The 19,415-nt window shown below is 46.9% G+C and overlaps 1 protein-coding gene across 1 annotated transcript in view; it reads left to right on the top strand.

Moving 5' to 3' along the window:
* Positions 1–1,276: 1,276 nt before the first annotated feature.
* Positions 1,277–19,415, top strand: part of ARHGAP10 (Rho GTPase activating protein 10) — a 233,620-nt gene continuing 215,481 nt past the window's right edge. Inside the window, exon 1 of the mRNA XM_029077118.2 lies at positions 1,277–1,520. Coding sequence (XP_028932951.1) covers positions 1,367–1,520 — 154 coding nt within the window. The 5' untranslated portion in view covers positions 1,277–1,366. The remainder of the gene's footprint in view (positions 1,521–19,415) is intronic.

The following is a 19,415-nucleotide window of genomic DNA, read 5'->3' as shown; positions in this document are numbered from 1 at the left end:
GGGGGAGATCCAGGGTCATCGGGTTGTCCCCCGCGAGGCTCCCAGTCTTCATCCCCATTTTCCAGATGAGGGGACTGAGGCCCAGAGAAGGGAAGCGACCTGCCCACGGTCACCCAGCAGACAAGGGGCGGGGGGAGAAGGGGAGGGAGGGAGAGAGAGGGGGAGAGAGAGAGGGAGGGGAGAGAGAGAGAGAGAGAGAGAGAGAGAGAGAGAGAGAGAGGGAGAGGGAGAGGGAGAGGGAGAGAGGGAGAGGGAGAGGGAGAGGGAGAGAGGGAGAGGGAGAGAGGAGAGAGCAGTGAAGACCTCCCGGGCCCGGCGGGGGCGGGGCCACGGAAGAGGGCGGGGCCGAAGGGAGGAGCCAATGGCGAAGCAGGGGCGGGGCCAAGGGGAAGGGCCAATGGGGAGGCAGGGGCGGGGCCACAGAAGGGGCGGGGCCGAATGGAGGAGCCCATGGGGAGGCGGGGGCGGGGCCACTGAAGGGGCGGGGCCACAACCGGAAAGGGGGCGGGGCCGCAGGCGGGTCCGAAGGGAGGGGCCCTTGGCGAGGCAGGGGGCGGGGCCCCAGGAGGGGGCGGGACCCCAGGAGGGGGCGTGGCCACGCTCGGATAGGGGGCGGGTTTCAGGGGAGGGCCAATAGCGAGGCAGGGGCGGGGCCACAGGCTGGCGGGGGGCGGGGGGGGGGACGGACACGGGGGTTGAGCGTGTGGGGGCGTTGGGGGGAGGGGGGCTCTTTCTCCCTCCGGTGTCCGCCGCTGCCTCCGAATGCCTCCGCCCCGGCCCGGACGGGACTGACCCGCCCCTCCTCCCCTTCCACACCCCCAGGGGCTCTGTCTGTCTGTCTGTCTGACTGACTGACTCCGTCCGTCCGTCCCTCCCTCCGTCCGTCCCTCCCTCCCCGTCCCCTCCCGCTCCCGCCCGGGGCCGCGGCGGCGGCGGCGGCTTATGCTGCATTTGGCGCCTTCGGTCGGGCCGAGCCGGGCCGGGCGGGGGAGCGGCGGCCGCAGCCCCGAGCAACCCCAGACCCCGGGCGACCGCAGCGCCCCGAGCTCCTCCGAACTCCTCCGAACTCCTCCGAACTCCCCCGAGCTCCCCGAGCTCCTCCGAGCAACCGCAGCCCCCCGAGCTCCCCGAGCAACCCCAGCCCCGCGAGCTCCTCCGAGCGCCTCCGAGCTCCTCCGAACTTCTCCGAGCTCCCCCGAGCAACCCCAGCCCCCCGAGCCCCTCCGAGCAACCGCAGCCCCCGAGGTCCCCCGAGGTCTCCCGAGCTCCCCCGAGGTCTCCCGAGCTCCCCCGAGCTCCCCCGAGGTCCCCCGAGCGCCGGTGCGGTCGGGTGGGGGTGGGTTGCGGTCCCCCCGCCTGGGCGGCCATGGGGCTGCAGCCCTTGGAGTTCAGCGACTGCTACCTCGACAGCCCCTGGTTCCGGGAGCGGATCCGCGCCCACGAAGCGGAGCTGGAGAAGACCAACAAGTTCATCAAGGAGCTGCTCAAGGACGGGAAGAACCTCATCGCCGCCACCAAGAGTGAGCGGGGCCGGAGGGACGGAGGGACGGAGGGACGGAGGGAGAGGGAGGGAACCAAGGACCCTCCGGGCCTGGGACGATCAGTCGTTCACTCGCTATTTATTCGTTTACTCGATACGATTCACTGAGCGCTTACCGTGTGCCCAGCACCGCCCTGAACGCTTGGAACGTGCAGTTCGGCAACACGCAGACACCCTTGACCCCCTCCCGCCCCCCCTGGATTCACTCGTTCCTATTTACTGAGCGCTCACCATGGGCAGAGCACTGGACTAAGCGCTTGGAACGGACAATAAGGCCACAGGGAGACACCCTTGACCCCTCCCGCCCCCCCTGGATTCACTCGTTCCTATTTACTGAGCGCTCACCATGGGCAGAGCACTGGACTAACCGCTTGGAATAGACAATAAGGCCACAGAGAGACACCCTTGACCCCTCCCGCCCCCCCGGATTCACTCATTCCTATTTACTGAGCGCTCACCATGGGCAGAGCACTGGACTAACCGCTTGGAATAGACAATAAGGCCACAGAGAGACACCCTTGACCCCTCCCGCACCCTCTTTATTCTTTCATTTATTCAATTACATTTATTGAGCGCTCACCATGGGCAGAGCACTGGACTAACCGCTTGGAATGGACAATAAGGCAATAGAGAGACACCCTTTACCCCTCCCGCCCCCCCTTGATTCACTCATTCGTATTTACTGAGCGCTCACCATGGGCAGAGCACTGGACTAACCGCTTGGAATAGACAATAAAGCAAAAGAGAGACACCCTTGACCCCTCCCGCCCCCCCTGGATTCACTCGTTCGTATTTACTGAGCGCTCACCATGGGCAGAGCACTGGACTAAGCGCTTGGAATAGACAATAAGGCCACAGAGAGACACCCTTGACCCCTCCCGTACCCCCTTTCTTCACTCGTTCGTATTTACTGAGCGTTCACCATGTGCAGAGGACTGGACTAACCGCTTGGAACGTGCAATTCGGCAACACACAAGACCCTTTACCCCTCCCGCACCCCCTTTATTCACTCATTCGTATTTACTGAGCGCTCACCATGGGCAAAGCACTGGACTCACCGCTTAGAATGGACAGTTGGGCAATTGATCGAGATCCTTTACCCCTCCCGCACCCCCTTGATTCATTAATTCGTATGGAGCGCTCACTACGTGCAAAGCACTGGACTAAGCGCTTGGAACGTGCATTTCGGCAACACCCAGAGACACTCTTGACCCCTCCCGCACCCCCTGGATTCACTCATTCGTATTTACTGAGCGCTCACCATGGGCAAAGCACTGGACTCACCGTTTGGATTGGACAATATGGCAAGGGAGAGAGACCCTTTACCCCTCCCGCACCCCCTTTATTCACTCATTCGTATTTACTGAGCGCTCACTATGTGCAGAGCACTGGACTAAGCGGTTGGAATAGGCAATAAGGCAACAGAGAGACACTCTTTACCCCTCCCACACCCCCTTTATTCACTCATTCGTATTTACTGAGCGCTCACTATGTGCAGAGCACTGGACTAAGCGCTTGGAATAGGCAATAAGGCAACAGAGAGACACACTTTACCCCTCCCGCACCCTCTTTATTCACTCGTTCGTATTTACTGAGCGCTCACTATGTGCAGAGCACTGGACAGACCGCTTAGAACGAACAGTTCGGCAACAGACACCCTTTACCCCTCCCGCACCCCTCTGATTCATTACTTCGTATTTACTGAGCGCTCACTCCGTGCAAAACACTGGACTAAGCGCTTGGAAAGTGCAATTCGGCAACAGAGAGAGACCCTTTACCCCTCCCGCACCCCCTTTACTGATTCATTCGTATTTACTGAGCGCTTACTATGTGCAGAGCACTGGACTAACCGCTCGGAATGGACAATTCGGCAATTGATAGAGACCCTTTACCCCTCCCGCACCCTTTTTTATTCTTTCATTCATTCAATAACATTTATTGAGCGCTTACTGTGTGCACAGCACTGGACCAAGCGCTTGAAACGGACAATTTGGCAACAGAGAAAGACCCTTTACCCCCCTCCCGCACCCCCTTTATTCATTCATTCATTCAGTCATATTCACTGAGCGCTTACCATGTGCACAACACTGGACTAAGCGCTTGGAACGTGCAATTCGGCAACACGCAGAGACCCTTTGCCCCTCCCGCACCCCCTTTAATGTTGGTATTTCTTAAGCGCTTACTACGTGCAGAGCACTGTTCTAAGCGCTGGGGGAGATCCAGGGTCATCAGGTTGTCCCACGGGAGGCTCCCAGTTAATCCCCATTTTCCAGATGAGGTCACTGAGGCACAGAGAAGTGAAGTGACTTGCCTGCAGTCACCCCTCCCGCACTCCCTTTACCCCTCCTGCACCCCCTGCCCTGCACCCTCTGCACACTCCCTGGGCCTCTGCGAGGAGCCCGGGAAGCCCCAAGCCCTGGGTAATGCCTGCTTTCTGGCGACCAGCTGCCTGTTTTAAAACGAAAAGAAAAATGGCATGTATATATATATATATATATATACATATATATATATATAATAATAAAATGGTATTTGTTAAGCGCCTAACTCTGGGCCAGGCACTGGCCTACACGCGGGGCACGCCCGTCGTTCGGCAGGAATCGTCTACCCTTTGTTGCTGAATTGTACTTTCCACATTTGGGTGAAGCAGCGGGGCTCGGGGGAAAGAGCCGGGCCGTGGAGTCAGAGGTCGTGGGTTCTAATCCCGCCTCCGCCGCCTAGGAGCTGTGTGATTTTGGACAAGTCACTTCTCTGGGCCTCGGTTCCCTCATCTGGAAGAATGGGAATGAAGACTGTGAGCCCCACGTGGGACAGGCCCTGTGTCCGACCCGGTCCGTTTGTGTTCATTCAGTCGTATTTACTGAGCGCTTAGTGTGTGTGCAGAGCACCGTACTGAGCGCTAGGAAATAAGAATAATGGTGGTATTTGTTAAGCGCTATGTGCCAGGCACTGTTCTAAGCGCTGGGGGGGGATGGGATACAGGGTCATCAGGCTATTCCACGTGGAGCTCACAGAGAAGTTGCTTAGGCGTTTACTCCATGCCAGGCACTGTACCGAGCGCTGGGGCAGGTACAGGCTAGTCGGGTTGGGCACAGGGCCTGTCCCACGTGGGGCTCACAGCCTCAATCCCCATTTTTACAGGTGAGGTAACCGAGGCAGAGAAAAGTTCATTAAGCGTTTACTCCGTGCCAGGCACTGTACTGAGCGCTGGGGTGGGTATAGGCTGATCGGGTTGGACACGGGCCCCGTCCCTCGTGGGGCTCACAGCCTCACTCCCCATTTTACAGATGAGCGAACTGAGGCCCAGTGAAGTGACGTGCCCAAGGTCACAGCAGGCGGAGGTGGGAGTAGAACCCAGGCCCCTCTGACTCCCAGGCCCGTGCTCGATCCTCCTAGGCGGGGACCCGAGGGGAAAGCGCGGGCATGAGCAGAGCGGGCAAAGACTTTTTTTTCCCCCCTGCTTCCTAAGAAGGCAGAAAAGTTTTGCGTTTTGCTTGTCCGTAATCTGGTGCCTTTGTGGCTGGCTGCCCGCAGCTGCCATGGGAGCCCAAGATTGATGGATTAATGGTGATTTTTATCTTGAATGGAGGAAGAAGAAGCCTTATGTGACCACTATTCAGATTTGAGGCGCTCCTAAGGGCAGGCACTATCCACAAAGTTCACGCAATGCAAGCAATTCACCAATCTGTGTAATCTGATGCCCTGGATCCACGTTGCTTGGCATCCTGCTGCACGTTGGGGGATATTTTCAGCATAATCCCCCCCATTTTCTTTCTGACTTTTTCCCCCTCTACCATCCTCTACCATCTTTTTCCCCCTCTACCATCCAGCACCCTTTACTGTGCCAAAGCTGTCTCCCGGGGTCCTTTCCTCTACTCGCTTCTTCCCTTTTCCATTTTCCCTAAGAGGAATTTGAAAAGGCTCTGGGAGTCTAGTAGCCACAGCTGGGTGTTTTTGGGAAACCGTGGCGAGTTTGGGGAAACCGTGGTGTAATTGGATCGAAAAGAAAAAGCATCTGAACCGCCTCCCTTTAGTTTCTCTTTTCCCAGGCATTCAGAACCTTGTATCATTTTTGACAGCAGGGTGGCCTAGTGGATCGAGCACGGGCCTGGGCGTCAGAAGGACTTGGGTTCTGATCTCAACTACGCCACTTGTCTGCTGTGTGTCCTGGGGCAAGTCACTTCGCTTCTCTGGGCTTCTGTTACCTCATCTGTAAAATGGGGATTAAGACTGTGAGCCCCATGTGGTACAGGGACTGTGTCCAACCCGATTTGCTTGAATCCGCCCCAGTATTTGCGACAGGGCCTGACATAGAGTAAGCACTTAACAAATACCACTATTATCATTAATTGCATTAATTCTTTGAACTCACGCAGGCTTGTTTTCATTGATGCCTTCATCTGGAGGTACAAAAGCAGAGGTGATGGCAGGGTTACCTTTGAGCCTTCCCACCCAAGTTCCTGAACACCAGGCGAGACCGACCACTTCTGTATGCTGATCAGGACTCTGATGCATCAGAAACCCTAACTAAAGCCAACTCAGAACTTTCCTTTCTTTGGGGGTTAGGGCGGGAGGGGCTGCATCCATTAGATGGGGCACTTAGACTTATCTGTTACCGATTTGTCCATTCCAAGCGCTTAGTACAGCGCTCTGCACATAGTAAGCGCTCAATAAATACTATTGAATGAATGAATTTGGGAGGTTGGATCAATCAGTTGCATTTATTGAACGCACTGTACTAAGCGCTTGGGACAGTACAACACAACACTGTAACGGACACATTCCTTGGCCACGTTACCGTCTAGAGGGGGAGACAGATATTAATATAAATAATTAAGTTATGGATTTATACATAGGTGCTGGGGGGCTAGGAGGCGGTGAATAAAGGGAGAAGGAGAAAAGGAAATGAGGGCTGAAGGAATCCATAAGCAGGAAATGGGTCTACCAACTCTGTGTAGTGTACTCTCCCATGTGCTTAGTACAGTCCCCTGCACACAGTAAAAGCTCAATAAATATGCTAGATTGATAAACTTGTTCTCAGAGCGTAGGCAGTTGAAACCAGTGGGCAGAGAGGGAGGATCGTTCCCCGTGCTGTAGGTTTTAAGTAGAAAAGGCAACTCCCCAGAAGTGGAGCTGTTTCTGTGCTTCTCCCTCTCACCTTGGGTTCAAGAGGGAGGCCAGTCAGTGGATTGGCCTGCTTACTGTACTAAGCACCTTTTGAGGGAAAGGAAGGAAGGGAGAGTGATGGTGTGCCAGGCACATGTTGGGGTTGATGGATGAAGGGGGTTGGAAGTATAATGGCCATAGGCACCTGACCCAATGAAGTTGGTCTCTGAGGAGGTAGATGGGTCTGATATGGACACAGACCACTGAAGTCACCTATCCTTGGGTCATTCAATCCATCAGTCGTATTTATTGAGTCCTTACTGTGTGCAGGGCGCTGTACTGAGCGCTTGGGAGAGTACAGCACAACAATAGAACAGACACGTCCCCCGCCCACATAGCAGCAGCTGCCGGGTGTATCTTTGGGAGAAGTTGGGATGACTGACTGCAGGCTTAGGACTGGTCAGGATTTAGAATACTCACCATTGCATAGCCCGTGTTTTCTGAATGTGAGTGTCCTGTTGAAAGAGCGTCCTGTTCAAAGTGACTTTTTCTAGTTGTCATTTCTGTTTCTTTTTAAGAAGCGAGGTAAAACACAAGTGTGATTCGAACGTCATACGGGCTGGTTTGGTCAGGCACAACCCACATCTGTCCAGTTGTTTTGGAAGAATATCAGAAACACAATATTGAGTCAACGTTTTAAACATTCTAGTTTTTGGCCCCTGTGTAAAAGTTGCTTGGAGAAACAGTTTTTGTCCTTTGCCCCCATAGTTGTTATGACTTATAAGGTTTAACATCTATAGTTTTTCTCTAAAACACTTGGATCCGTCGGCCATCTCCTTCCAAAAACTTTTCCTCAGATAGCCCTTAGGCATACATTTTTTATGAATTTGTTCAAGAACCTATATATCGCAGATTGTTTTATACTTACGTGATGTGCGGAAAAAACATTTTCCTCTAGTTTAGGCGGTGGAATTTGTCCACTCCTTCACGATTTGGTCAGTAAATCCATGTCCCCCCTTTTTAGCCTTTGTCTTTCCAGACTGAAGCGTCCTTGCCGTGCCTGTCAATCAATGGTATATATTGAGTGCTTCCTGTGTGCAGAGCACTCTACTAAGCGCTTGGGAAAGTACAGTGCAACAGAGTCGGTAGACACTTTCCCTTCCGTCAACGAGCTTAGACTCTAAGTTCTTGTACAGAAACCATCCATTTCCTTGGAGTTTGTCCCCTTTTCTGAAACTTTCACATTCCTATTATATCCTCTTTTAAGAACAAGAAGTAATATTTGAAGGCCAGTCATATCAAAGTTGGTTTTTTTTTTAGGTTTTGTTTTGCTTTTATTTTCTACAACCTTCCTAATGGTACCCATTTTTGCTGGCCTTATCGATGGCTGCTACGCATTCCATCAACCCCCCTCCCCAATTTATTTGTGGCCAATCCCATAACTAGAATGAGGTTGAGACCTCCAGGTCAGTTAGTGACTAATAGTGTGGTTTTGATCAGTCACTCGGTCAATCAAAGGTATCTCATGAACAAGGAGTTAACCCTTTTGAACTCAGTTTCTGCCTTTTGTTCAGTAAGGATATATTCCCTAACCTCACAGGGATCCTCAATAGGTTAACCAATCCATCGATCGTGTTTACTGAGCTCATACTATGTGCAGAGCGCTGTACTAAGCAAGCGCTTGGGAGAGTACGATACAACAGAATTAGCAGACACGTTCCCTGTCTGTAATGAGTTAATGAGGTAATATAGGTTAAATGCTCTGCATTTCTCCAAGAGCAGCACCCTATGTAGTGTTTTGAAACAGTGTCTGGTGCCCAAGAAAGTACGAGGGCCATTAGGAAATTGCGGGTCAGTAGAAAGGTCACCCAACCTGTTGATCCTTTTTAAAGTATGTGGAGACTGAGGGAGGAGACAGGCCTGCAGGCTTGCGTAGGAAGGATAATAAGGATTATACTGGGTGTGTGACTATCTAGGGGTATGTAGTCTTCTGTATTTGGCTTGTGCACACTTAAGAGACAAATCAAAATAGCATATTAAGGCGCTGTAGGTTTTTTTTTTCCTAAGGCAGCAATTTCCTCATGGTAGATGCATCCTTTCAGACATCTTTTAGACTGTGAGCCCTTTTTCTTTTAGACTGTGAGCCTGTTGTTGGGCAGGGATTGTCTCTATCTGTTGCCGAATTGTACTTTCTTTCCAAGCGCTTAGTGCAGTGCTCTACACACAGTCAGAGCTCAATAAATACGATTGAATGGATGAATCCTTTCTTTAGAAAGTTCAGAGGATAAATAGGACCAAATCATGTGAAAATTCTGTTTTTGGTAGGACCCAGAGTCAGCAGAAAACAATTATTGAGGATCCAGTTAATTCAGAGTTTGGCATCAGATGCTTCGCAGGGCCACAGATGAAGCAGCATGATGTAATGGATAAAGCATGGGCCTGGGATCCAGAGGGCTTGGATTCTAATCCCGGCTCCGTTACTTGCCTGCTTTGTGACCTCGAGCAAGACACTTAAGTTCTCTGTGCCTTCTGTGAGCTCCAGGTCAGACAGGGGCTGTGTCTACCTTGATAACCGTGTATCTACCCCAGCGTTTAGAACGGTGCTTGACATATAGTGAGTGCTTAACAAACGCCATTAAAAAAAAAAAAAAAAGTCGATTGTTTCCCCTCCACCTTAGACCGTCAGCCCCATGTAGGACATGTATCGTGTCCACCCTGATTTACGTGTCTACCCCACTGCTTAGTACGGGTGCTTGGCACCTAGTTAATGCTTAACAAATCATTAAATTTTCTTATACAAGAGAGGGCATCCATGAGGTTGGAGAAATCACACGATTCTCTGTTTTCAGGAAATATTAACAGCCCTTGGATTGTCTGATCAGAGATACGTTTTAATTATATAAGGTGATATTAACCTTTAGCCTGTGTTGTAAGAGATTGAAAACACTCTTCAGCCCATCTGATATTTCTTCAACTGCCAAGACTTCATTGCGTGGTTTCTCGGGGAATTAGTCTAGGGGTTCTGTTTAATGCCCTGGAGAGGAGGGAAGAAAGAGGCAGAGTCACTGCAGTGGCGAGTAGGAGGAACTCGTGGCTCAGTGGAAAGAGCACGGGCTTTGGAGTCAGAGGTCATGGGTTCGAATTCCGGCTCGGCCACTTGTCAGCTGTGTGACTTTGGGCAAGTCACTTAACTTCTCGGTGCCTCAGTTATCTCATCCGAAAAATGGGGATTAAGAGTGTGAGCCCCACGTGGGACAACCTGATTCCCCTGTGTCTACCCCAGCGCTTAGAACAGTGCTCGGCACATAGTAAGCGCTTAACAAATACCAACATTATCATTATTATTATTATTATTAACTCCAATTTAGCCAAAAAGCTTACAGTCTGATTTTAAGGGGAAGACTGTCCTGTAGTTTGTTGCCGTAACTCTCCTACTTTGACTGTGAGCCCCATGTGTGACAGGGATTGAATCTGACCTGTTTACCTTGTATTTAATAATGTTGGTATTTAAGTGCTTACTATGTGCAGGGCACTGTTCTAAGCGCTAGGGTAGATACAGGGTAATCAGGTTGTCCCACGTGAGGCTCACAGTCTTAATCCCCATTGTACAGACGAGGGAACTGAGGCACAGAAAAGTGAATTGACCTGCCCACAGTCACACAGTTGACAAGTGGCAGAGCTGGGATTCGAACCTATGACCTCCGGCTTCCAAGCCCGGACTCTTTCCACTGAGCCATGCTGCTTCTCACTTTACCCCCGTGCTTAGAAGAGTGCTTGACACTTGGTAACTATAATGATAAAAATAATAACTCTTCCTTGCTGCAGTCTGTAACTGCCTCTTTTCCTCACAGACTGCGGTCTTTAGTTCAGGAAGTCACCGCTAACTCTTCAGCGCTCTCTGCCACATCCGTCTATCCTCAGTTGCTGCTCAGCAGCATTTTAAACCTATGTCACAGTGGTAAAGCTATGTTTTAGTGTTTCCTAAAGCAGCTTTTCGCCTCTCACACTCAGTACTTAGGAACTTCTGTTAACTGGGTTATAAGGCTGAGAAAATTCAAGTGCTCTTCTGCCACTAAGGTGCCCAAGAGTTATTTCACAAACACAAATTCCCATTCCAACGTAATTTTATCAGGACAGGCAGAATCTGTCTAAATCCTTTGAGGTTTGCTGTCTGGTTTTTCTTAAGGCTGGAACCAACTTCATGTCAGTAAGTAGGACATGCTGAAACTAATGCTTGTCCAAAGTAAACGTCTTGTAAAAGCTACACCTGCTCAATTTAATTTTCAGTCTGGTTTCAACCCTCCAGTTGAATGGAGGTACAACAAGGAGAGTGATGGGTTGTAAGCATTCATTAGTGTTATAAGTTACTGATAAAGGACCAGTATAAGAGCTGAATTGTTGTCCATTAGACAGTAATTATAATTTCAAAGTAAGTTTCTGTTGTTCCTGCCCTTTGGTCTTGCAATAGAAGCCTATCTTGTTAAAGATAGTCACTGTGGTTCCATAGAAATGTACGGCAGAATCCAACTGCCTAAAGAGCCAGAGCCACAAGAAGATAGTTTGGATTTGCAAATAATAGGTGATTGAAGTTAACTGAGGCATTTTTATTAAATTGTCAATAAACTCTTTGAGGTCAGGCAATATGTGTCTTGTTGTGTACTCTTTGAGGGCTTTGACTGGAGCGGGCAGGGACTCTATCTGTTACCCATTTGTACATTCCAAGCGCTTAATACAGTGCTCTGCACATACTAAGCGCTCAATAAATACTATTGATTGAATGCTTTGTATTCAATAAATACTTTTGATTCATTCCACATGGGGAAGAGATGAGCAACCAACCTATTTCTTAGAGAAAGTGGAAAAAGGCTTCTCGATTTCAGCATTTACCCTTGTTTTTGCTTTTTAATGAGCAATTTTTATTTGCTTTTGCATCATACCTTGCATGACATAATCATAATTATGGTATTTGTTAAGCGCTTACGATATGACAGGAAATGTACTAAGCGCTGGGGTGGGTACAAAGCAAATCGCGTTGGACACAGTCCCTGTCCCACATGGGGCTCACAGTCTCATTCCCCATTTTACAGATGAGGTGACTGAGGCCCAGAGAAGTGAAGTGATTTATCCAAGGTCACAGAGCAGACAAGTGGCAGATATGGGATTAGTGATACCCTACTGGTTCCATGTGAAATGTCACAAGTTCAGTTCTTTCCTACTGCCAGTTATTTTTGGTTTGATGTGTACTATAGTCAAGGCATACAGAAACCCTCTTTAGGAACTTTCCCAAAATTGCATTTGAACGTGGCTTGGTATTCAATGAGACATGAGGGGAGTTACATGAAATTCACTTTCATTTAGCATACAGGTATATGAAGTTTGTATGGCTATGGCTCAGAGTGTTTTGAGAAGCAGCGTGGCTCAGTGGAAAGAGCACGGGCTTTGGAGTCAGAGGTCATGAGTTCGAATCCCAGCTCTGCCACTTGTCTGCTGTGTGACCTTGGGCAAGTCACTTCACTTCTCTGGGCCTCAGTTCCCTCATCTGTAAAATGGGGATGAAGACTGTGAGCCCCACGTGGGACAACCTGATTCCCCTGTGTCTATCCCAGTGCTTAGAACAGTGCTCTGCACATAGTAAGCGCTTAACAAATACCAACATTATTATTATTATTCTAAGTAAACAAGGCAGTTTTTATTCCTAATCAATCTTTTTTTTTTAATGGGAGAGGGTATTAGAGTGCTATTCTTCCTGGTAAGAGCACCGCAGTTACTCTGTGACTAGCAAAAACAGAATGTTAGATCATTCACCCAGAGATCATCTCTGTTTGTGACTGAAGCAAAACGTTCTCGCAAAGGCTGGTAAATTCCTCTTTCACTACTTTCCACCACTAAAGAAGGATCTTCAGCCTTGTCTTCCTTAAATTCCTTTTTTCCCCCTTTCACCCTTGATCTCTGCTAATTGAATGGAGTGTTTAAAGACTCCCCTACTCATCTGTCATGGTGGCAAAGGCTAAGAACCCATCTCCCACTGAGACTCTGGACACCTTTTTTGCTCTCTTTCTCTACTTCAGTGGAGCTGACGCCATGAAGCCTAGGGCAAGCCGGGGAATTGAGCGGAGGAAAGGAGAGAGAGAGAGAGAGAGAGAAAAGAAAGGAAATTAGACTTTAAACAATTTTAATCTGAAGGATGTTTTGTCAAAAATAGCTAAAGAGTAACTTCCTATAGGTTCAAATTCAGAAATCTCATGGAACAGTGATTATAATTTCTATTTTTATACTCTCAGTCAGTGGTATTTACTGAGCACTTGCTATGTGCAAAGCACTAAGTGCTTAGGAGATACCCTACAATAGAGGTAGCAGACACGTTCCCTGTTTACAACAAGCTTGCAGTCTAGAGGGGGAGACAGACATTAATATAAATAAGTAATGTATAATTTACATATTCTTTGAGAATATTTATGAAACCATATAAAGAAAGGTCCATATCAGTCACAGACGACCATGAGTTAGATTACGGGTCCATCTTGTGTGGTCCCCAGCAGCTCAAATTGAAACGATCAGACATTCCCGGGTCAATCGGCCAAGCCCAAAATTGCGGGGAATTTCTGCCTCACGCTTTACTGTAGATTTTGGGGGGTATATTTAAGTTTGGGGAAAAAACAAATGAGAGCGGTCATGTAAGCAGGAAAAGGAATGGAGGAGAGAGCAGAAGGCCATGGCTGGGCACTGGGCCAAGTCAGTGGGAGCGACGCTGTCACCGTCCGGATGCTGAAGACTTTGCCAGGGTCCGGCCAGGAGAAGCTGTGCCACCTAAACCCTGGAGGGGAGCATCTGTCCTGCAATGTGAGGACAAGGCCTTTGGAATGGCCCAAAGGGCAGAGGAGAGCAGCACTGGGTGTCCCTTTCCCTTTCAAAGTCTCTCCTCTGTAATAATCCTAGTGGCATATGTTAAGTGCTTCCTATATGTGAAGTGCCTGGCTAGATACAAGATTATCGGGTCACACACAGAGCTCATAGTCTACGGAGGAGGGAGAACACGTGTTGAATCCCCATTTTACAGTTGAGGAAACTGAGGCTCAGAGAAGTGAAGCGGCTCACCCCCGTCTCCCAGCAGACAAGTGGCAGAGCCGGTTTTAGAACCCGACTTTGAGGTCTGGGGTCTTTCCACTAGCCCTCTTTACTTTGTGCTGCCCCCTTTCTCTGTCCCTTTCCATTCCACTTCTTGTGTTGCCTAAATTACCAGATTTCTGGTTAACTAACAAAGCTTAGTAAAAAGAAAATTATGCTTTCCAGGGTGATTCAATGCACTGTCTAATTTAATCTGTTAAGCCCCTTTTGATGCTTAACTTCATTTTTCAAATGAGGGATATATGACTCTGGAGAAAACATCCTTATAAACAGCAGGGTGAGGCAGGAGAGATAGCAAATGTACTTTTAGCTGAAGACAGGGATTGAATGGATTCCTACTGGTCCCTGTTTTAACTCAGAGCCACCTGTTTGCGACCCTCTTATATTTCATTTTTTGTCCCCAAGTTTTTCACACATTTCACAGCCTATGCTGGTTAATCTCCAATGATGTTACTATCGGCCAAAAGTATTCATTTACAACGCACCTCCCTGCTCTGTGACCTTTGCATTTTCCTGAAGAAATAACCACCAGCCTCTATCCATTTCCCCTAGGACTCTTCCCTCCCCTTAGGCAGCAACAGGCTCCACTTACTTGTAAATTCTGGACCAGCAGTTACACTATTATTTATGTTATTAAAGTCTGAGCGTGCACTCTGCTGTCATGTGATTAATGATTTAAGCTCTCGCACCCAGTAATCAGCTGAATGTGTCTAGTTCAGTGGTTTGCTGTAGAACAAGTGTTGCCTGCTGTTTAACAGTTGGAGACCTCCGGCATTTATACAAAAATGATGGCGAGGAGTGAAATGTCTGTTTGTAAAATATGGCACTCTGCTTGGAACTTTTCAAAATACTCATTAAGCCTATTAGGAAAAGTTTGCTTTTAATTGTGAGGAATGGACTTGTTTAAAAACTTAAGAATACATGTTTAGTATAAAATTGTAATGTTCTTACGTTTCATTGAAAAGCAACTAATGTGTGTAATTCCATTCCTCCCCATCTTAAGTTGGAAAACAGATATGGAGGTTCTCTTTGTGATGACAAATTTGTCGAATATGCATATTATGTTTTGTTGGTGAGCATCTATCTAAAATGAGGAATTACTGAAACTAAGGGACCCTGTGACAGATTTATGTTCACTTTGGGGGAAGTATCTTCTTTCTGGAGTGTAAAAAGAAAACACAGTATAGTGCTTGATTCAGCAATAGTTCGAGGAAAATTTAAATGGAAAACTTTTTGTTTTGCTGAAATGTTTTACTCAAGACTAGGTCTACTTAAATGGGGAAAATGATTTCCAAAAACATAAATTTGGAGCCTTTAACTGGCAGCCTCCTCATGCCTGCGTGAAACTCTCTTTAGCCAGTGGTGTTGGGACCCTGTGGCAGAATAAAGTACATCTTGCAAACCACAACTTGTTTTATGGTCCCATTTAATTATCCTAATACCAAAGTGATGCTTCCTATTCAGAAACCATTAAAGTTCTTCCCTTTAAATACTTTTAAAAAACAAACATGACAACATGACATTCTACCTGAGAAGGGCTTCACATCCCTATTACAACAAGCTGTGGATTGGTGAGCAGACCTTCTCCGCACCCTTTGAAAAAATATGGGCTTTGGAAGAACCTCCTTGTCGAACTGGAACTCATTCTCTTTGCTTCTGGGGAAGGGAGATGTTATTCAGATGAGCATCTGCCACTGTACCTCACCAGTTAGAGCAATTCCTCACCCCTTATTATCAGCAGTTATCATTCCGGTGGAATTTGGACAGCTCTTAAGGCAGAGCTCACTCAGAGGTGTCCACACCTCTGTCCCTCTGTTTTCTTGAGAAGTCTCCAATTGGGATGGTGTGGTTGGAGGAATGAATTAATTCCAACCATAGCTCATCTTATGCAAAAACCACATGCTGGGTCCAATTGAATGTACAGCTCTAGCTTGTCAGAATGGCAAGATTAGAGAGGCAAAAGTGGTTTGGAAGAAACTGAGGTTACCACACCTTTATATCTGACCCAGCCTGTAATGGGAGGAAAGAAATTCCATTGCTCTGATGCCAGTCTCTAAATGCCAGGAGCCCAGGAGCTAAATTAGACCCTCTACCCAGAATGAATATGTGGGACCATATAGAATTCAATGTAAAGTGAAGAGTTTCCTTCTTTCTCCTCCCATGTACAGGAAAGAACTAAGAGTGTGTCAAGAATTACAGTGTAACAAGAATCCCAAAATAGAGGAAAAATCTAAGCAGTGCCTGCTGTGAGATAAATGATTACTAGAGGAACATTTTGCTTTTCTATGTGAGAATAATCCTTTACTAAATCTTATTATAAAAGATGTCCCATAAATCTTCACATTCCAATTGGGTTTTTAAACAAATAATTTGGAAACCATATCTCATTTCATTCCAAAGAAGGCATAAACTTGGGATGGCAACTGATCCCTTCCTCGGTGGTAACGTAGTACAGGCCTGTCATTTTACTGCTAATTGCTATGTTGCTACTTTACTAAGAATAGTTAGATGGATTAGTTACAAGCTGTGTCTTGTGTGCGAAGGATTTATGTTAAATTGATGGAGTATGGTAGTTGGTTGACTGGAAGTTAGGAAGGTGGCCTGGGGGAGGAAGAATGAAGATAGCAGGAGGGGAGAAGGAGATGGGGTGAATGAGGCTAGGCCAAGTGCACTAAATGTGTAAGGTGGCCGGGCACATACGAATCTTGGTCTAGTGAAGTGTGCCCTTTGAGTCCTTTAGACTATAAGCTTGCTGTAGGCAGGGAACGGGTCTGTTAATTCCGCTATGTTGTACTCTCCCAAGTGTTTAATCCAGTGCCTTCCACATAAGTGCTTCATAAATACCATTGATTGAGTTCCTGCCTGGTTGGCAGTGCAGCCTGACATTCTTGAAAGTGAAGTCCAGTCTCTGTGGAATGACATGTTCCTCATATCTCCAGAGTCACAGAAAGTGGTAGAGTTTCCTCTAGGTCCTGAGGTAAGTGGAAGCAGGCAGTCTCTAGGATTATTCATTCAATAATATTTATTGAGCACATACTATGTGCAGAGCACTATAGACAACAGTGATGTAAACCATGATTCTGTACTGGCCTGATGGATGCCCCGTTTGGAGAATCAAGGTTTTATAACATCGCTTATGCCTGGGGAAGCAGCTGGAATAATACTGAGTAACCTGGCAAAGTTTGTCCCAGGGACTTCTCTTCTGCACTCTCCCCGGACATTCATTCATTCAGTCATATTTATCGAGCGCTACTGTGTATAGAGCAAAGTGGAGAAAGGTAAGAAAAATCACAAATCTATTTTGGTGAGAACATTAAAAAATCATGTCTTTTTTGGTGAAAATTAGCATTACCCAGAAAATAGTTTTTAAAGATGTGAGGGAGGAGGGGTTATGATTGAGGAGAAGAAAGACTTTGGTATGAATAACTTGTCTAGACATGAGATTAAAATCTGCTGATAAGGAAAGCTCATACTCTTAGCCTCTGAAGCATGGGGTGACTATGATATTATGATCACACCTGGAAATGACAGGCTAAAATCACAAAACACCAGTGTTTACAACATCCTAGGTTCAAGATCTCATTTTTTTGTGATAAATTAATTCATTGCATGCATATCCAGGCAATTAAGCTTGTCTTTTCTTGCAGTTCTGAATTTATCTGAGCAGGTTTGACAGGTACGAACTAGTTTGTATGTTTGTCAGTAACTTCCTGGGTTACTGTCTGTTTCTGATACTTCTGAAATGACCTCGTTCAAAACTGGAGAATTGAAAATTTCTACCTGAGGAAATTAGATTTCCTCTGTAGAGCAGTTAGAATTTTTTTTGTTGTTGTTTTTTAGGAAAATGGTGAGGAAAAGTGTCATTAAAACCCCCCAAATTAATGTTCAAAAGAAAATGGTATGTTCCTGCCCAGATTTCAAACTGTTGTGGAAACTATTGGGGTTAGAGGTTTCTGAGTTCTCACAAGGTTTGTGGAAATAATTTATTTTCCTTTTAACATGGAAAAAGTATGATGAATGATGAACTGTTTCTGAGTTGGGAGCCCTGGCTAAACCCAGCAAATGCATTATTGAAAATGAGTGAGCGAACTTTTGTGAGAATTCTGTTTGATCAAATTCAAGAAAAAAGGCATGAATTAGTATTTTTAATGAATCACAATAAACGATATAAGGTGTCTAACACCTAAATGTGTGCAACTTAGACATGTACTGGTAGCTCAGTCATTTAACAGGATGTGCATCTTATAACCACACGTGAGCACCTTCTTGTTTAATTTTTGGGTAGCAAAGAAACTGATGCATGAAGACAACAATACTGTGAATTTTGGTAATGCCGCTTTGGTTTGGCATATCTGTTTTGCCTTTTGTGTGTGTGTTAATCTGGGGACTAGAGGAGAAAAACAGTTTTTCAGCTTAATCAATCAATTGTATCTGAGCTCTTACTGCATGTAGAACACTATAGTAAGCACCTGGGAGAGTACAATCTAACAGAGATGGTAGACATGTTACCTGCTCATGAGCACCTTACAGTCTGGAGGGGGAGACTGACGTTAAAATAAATTATGAATGTCTACTTATGTGTTGTGGGCCTGCAGGTGAGGTAAAGAATAGAAATCCAAGTGCAAGGATGATGCAGAAGGGAGAGGGAGTAGGGGAAATGAGGGCTTAGTTGGGGAAGGCCTCTTGGAGGAGATGTGATTTTAATAAGGCTTTGAAGGTGGGGAGAGTGATCTCCTATCAAGAATTTCAGGGCATGGGTGACGTTTCCGTGGCAAGGTAGACAAAATCGAGGTACAGTGAGTAGGTTGGTGTTAAAGGAATCAAGTGAAGCGACTAGATTGTAATAGGGAATCAGCAAGATAAATAAGAGGGGTAAGATGGTTGTGTGTTTTAAAGCCAATGGGCGAGGAGTTTCTGTTTGATGCAGAGGTGGATGGTCAGCCACTGGAGGCTCTTGAAGAGTGGGCAAACAAGGACTGAGTATTTTTTTTAGAAAAATCATTTGGACAGCAAAGTATGGGCTGGAATTGGGAAGCAATAGGAGGCAGGAGGACAGCAAGGAGGCAGGGAGGTCAGCAAAGAGGCTGATGCTACAGTCAAGGTGGGGTAGGATAAATGCTTGTATCAACATGGTAGTAGATTGGATGCAGAGGAAAGCGTGGGACGCTTAACTGGCAGAAAACTAGAAATGGAACTGAGTTAATCCATATGTCATAGAGATAAAAGAATTACCAAAAAAAAAAAAATCGGGGGCAGGAGTTTTGGTGAGCGTTATTGTACCGCTTTGGTTTTGACCTCTGGAAACATGTCTTTGAGTCACTGTGTGGCTTAAAATTAAAGACCCTGGAGCTCTGTGATTTGTCTCCATTATTAATTTGTGACTCTCCCAGTATTCACAAATAAAAGTGAATATGAAACACTTAACTTGGAATATTGACCGAGCCAGTTTGAAGAAAGTTACCTCTGTTTCTCTTGAAACCTTGTGTTTTATGTGGTTACTTGCAAGTTTCTTACATGCATCTTCATTGTAAAAAACATTACTCTAGTTCTCTGACCTAATGTTTTAAAGAGCGTGATTTCAGGCGAGTTTTTATGTTTTATTTTATATATAATTGAGCTCTATTAGCGTAACATTTACAAAGTG

This window comes from Ornithorhynchus anatinus, chromosome 12 (genome assembly GCF_004115215.2).
Source record: "Ornithorhynchus anatinus isolate Pmale09 chromosome 12, mOrnAna1.pri.v4, whole genome shotgun sequence".
Taxonomy (NCBI): Eukaryota; Metazoa; Chordata; class Mammalia; order Monotremata; family Ornithorhynchidae; genus Ornithorhynchus; species Ornithorhynchus anatinus.
Note: the sequence above shows the minus strand (reverse complement) of the source record. Positions and strands in the feature narration are given on the sequence as shown.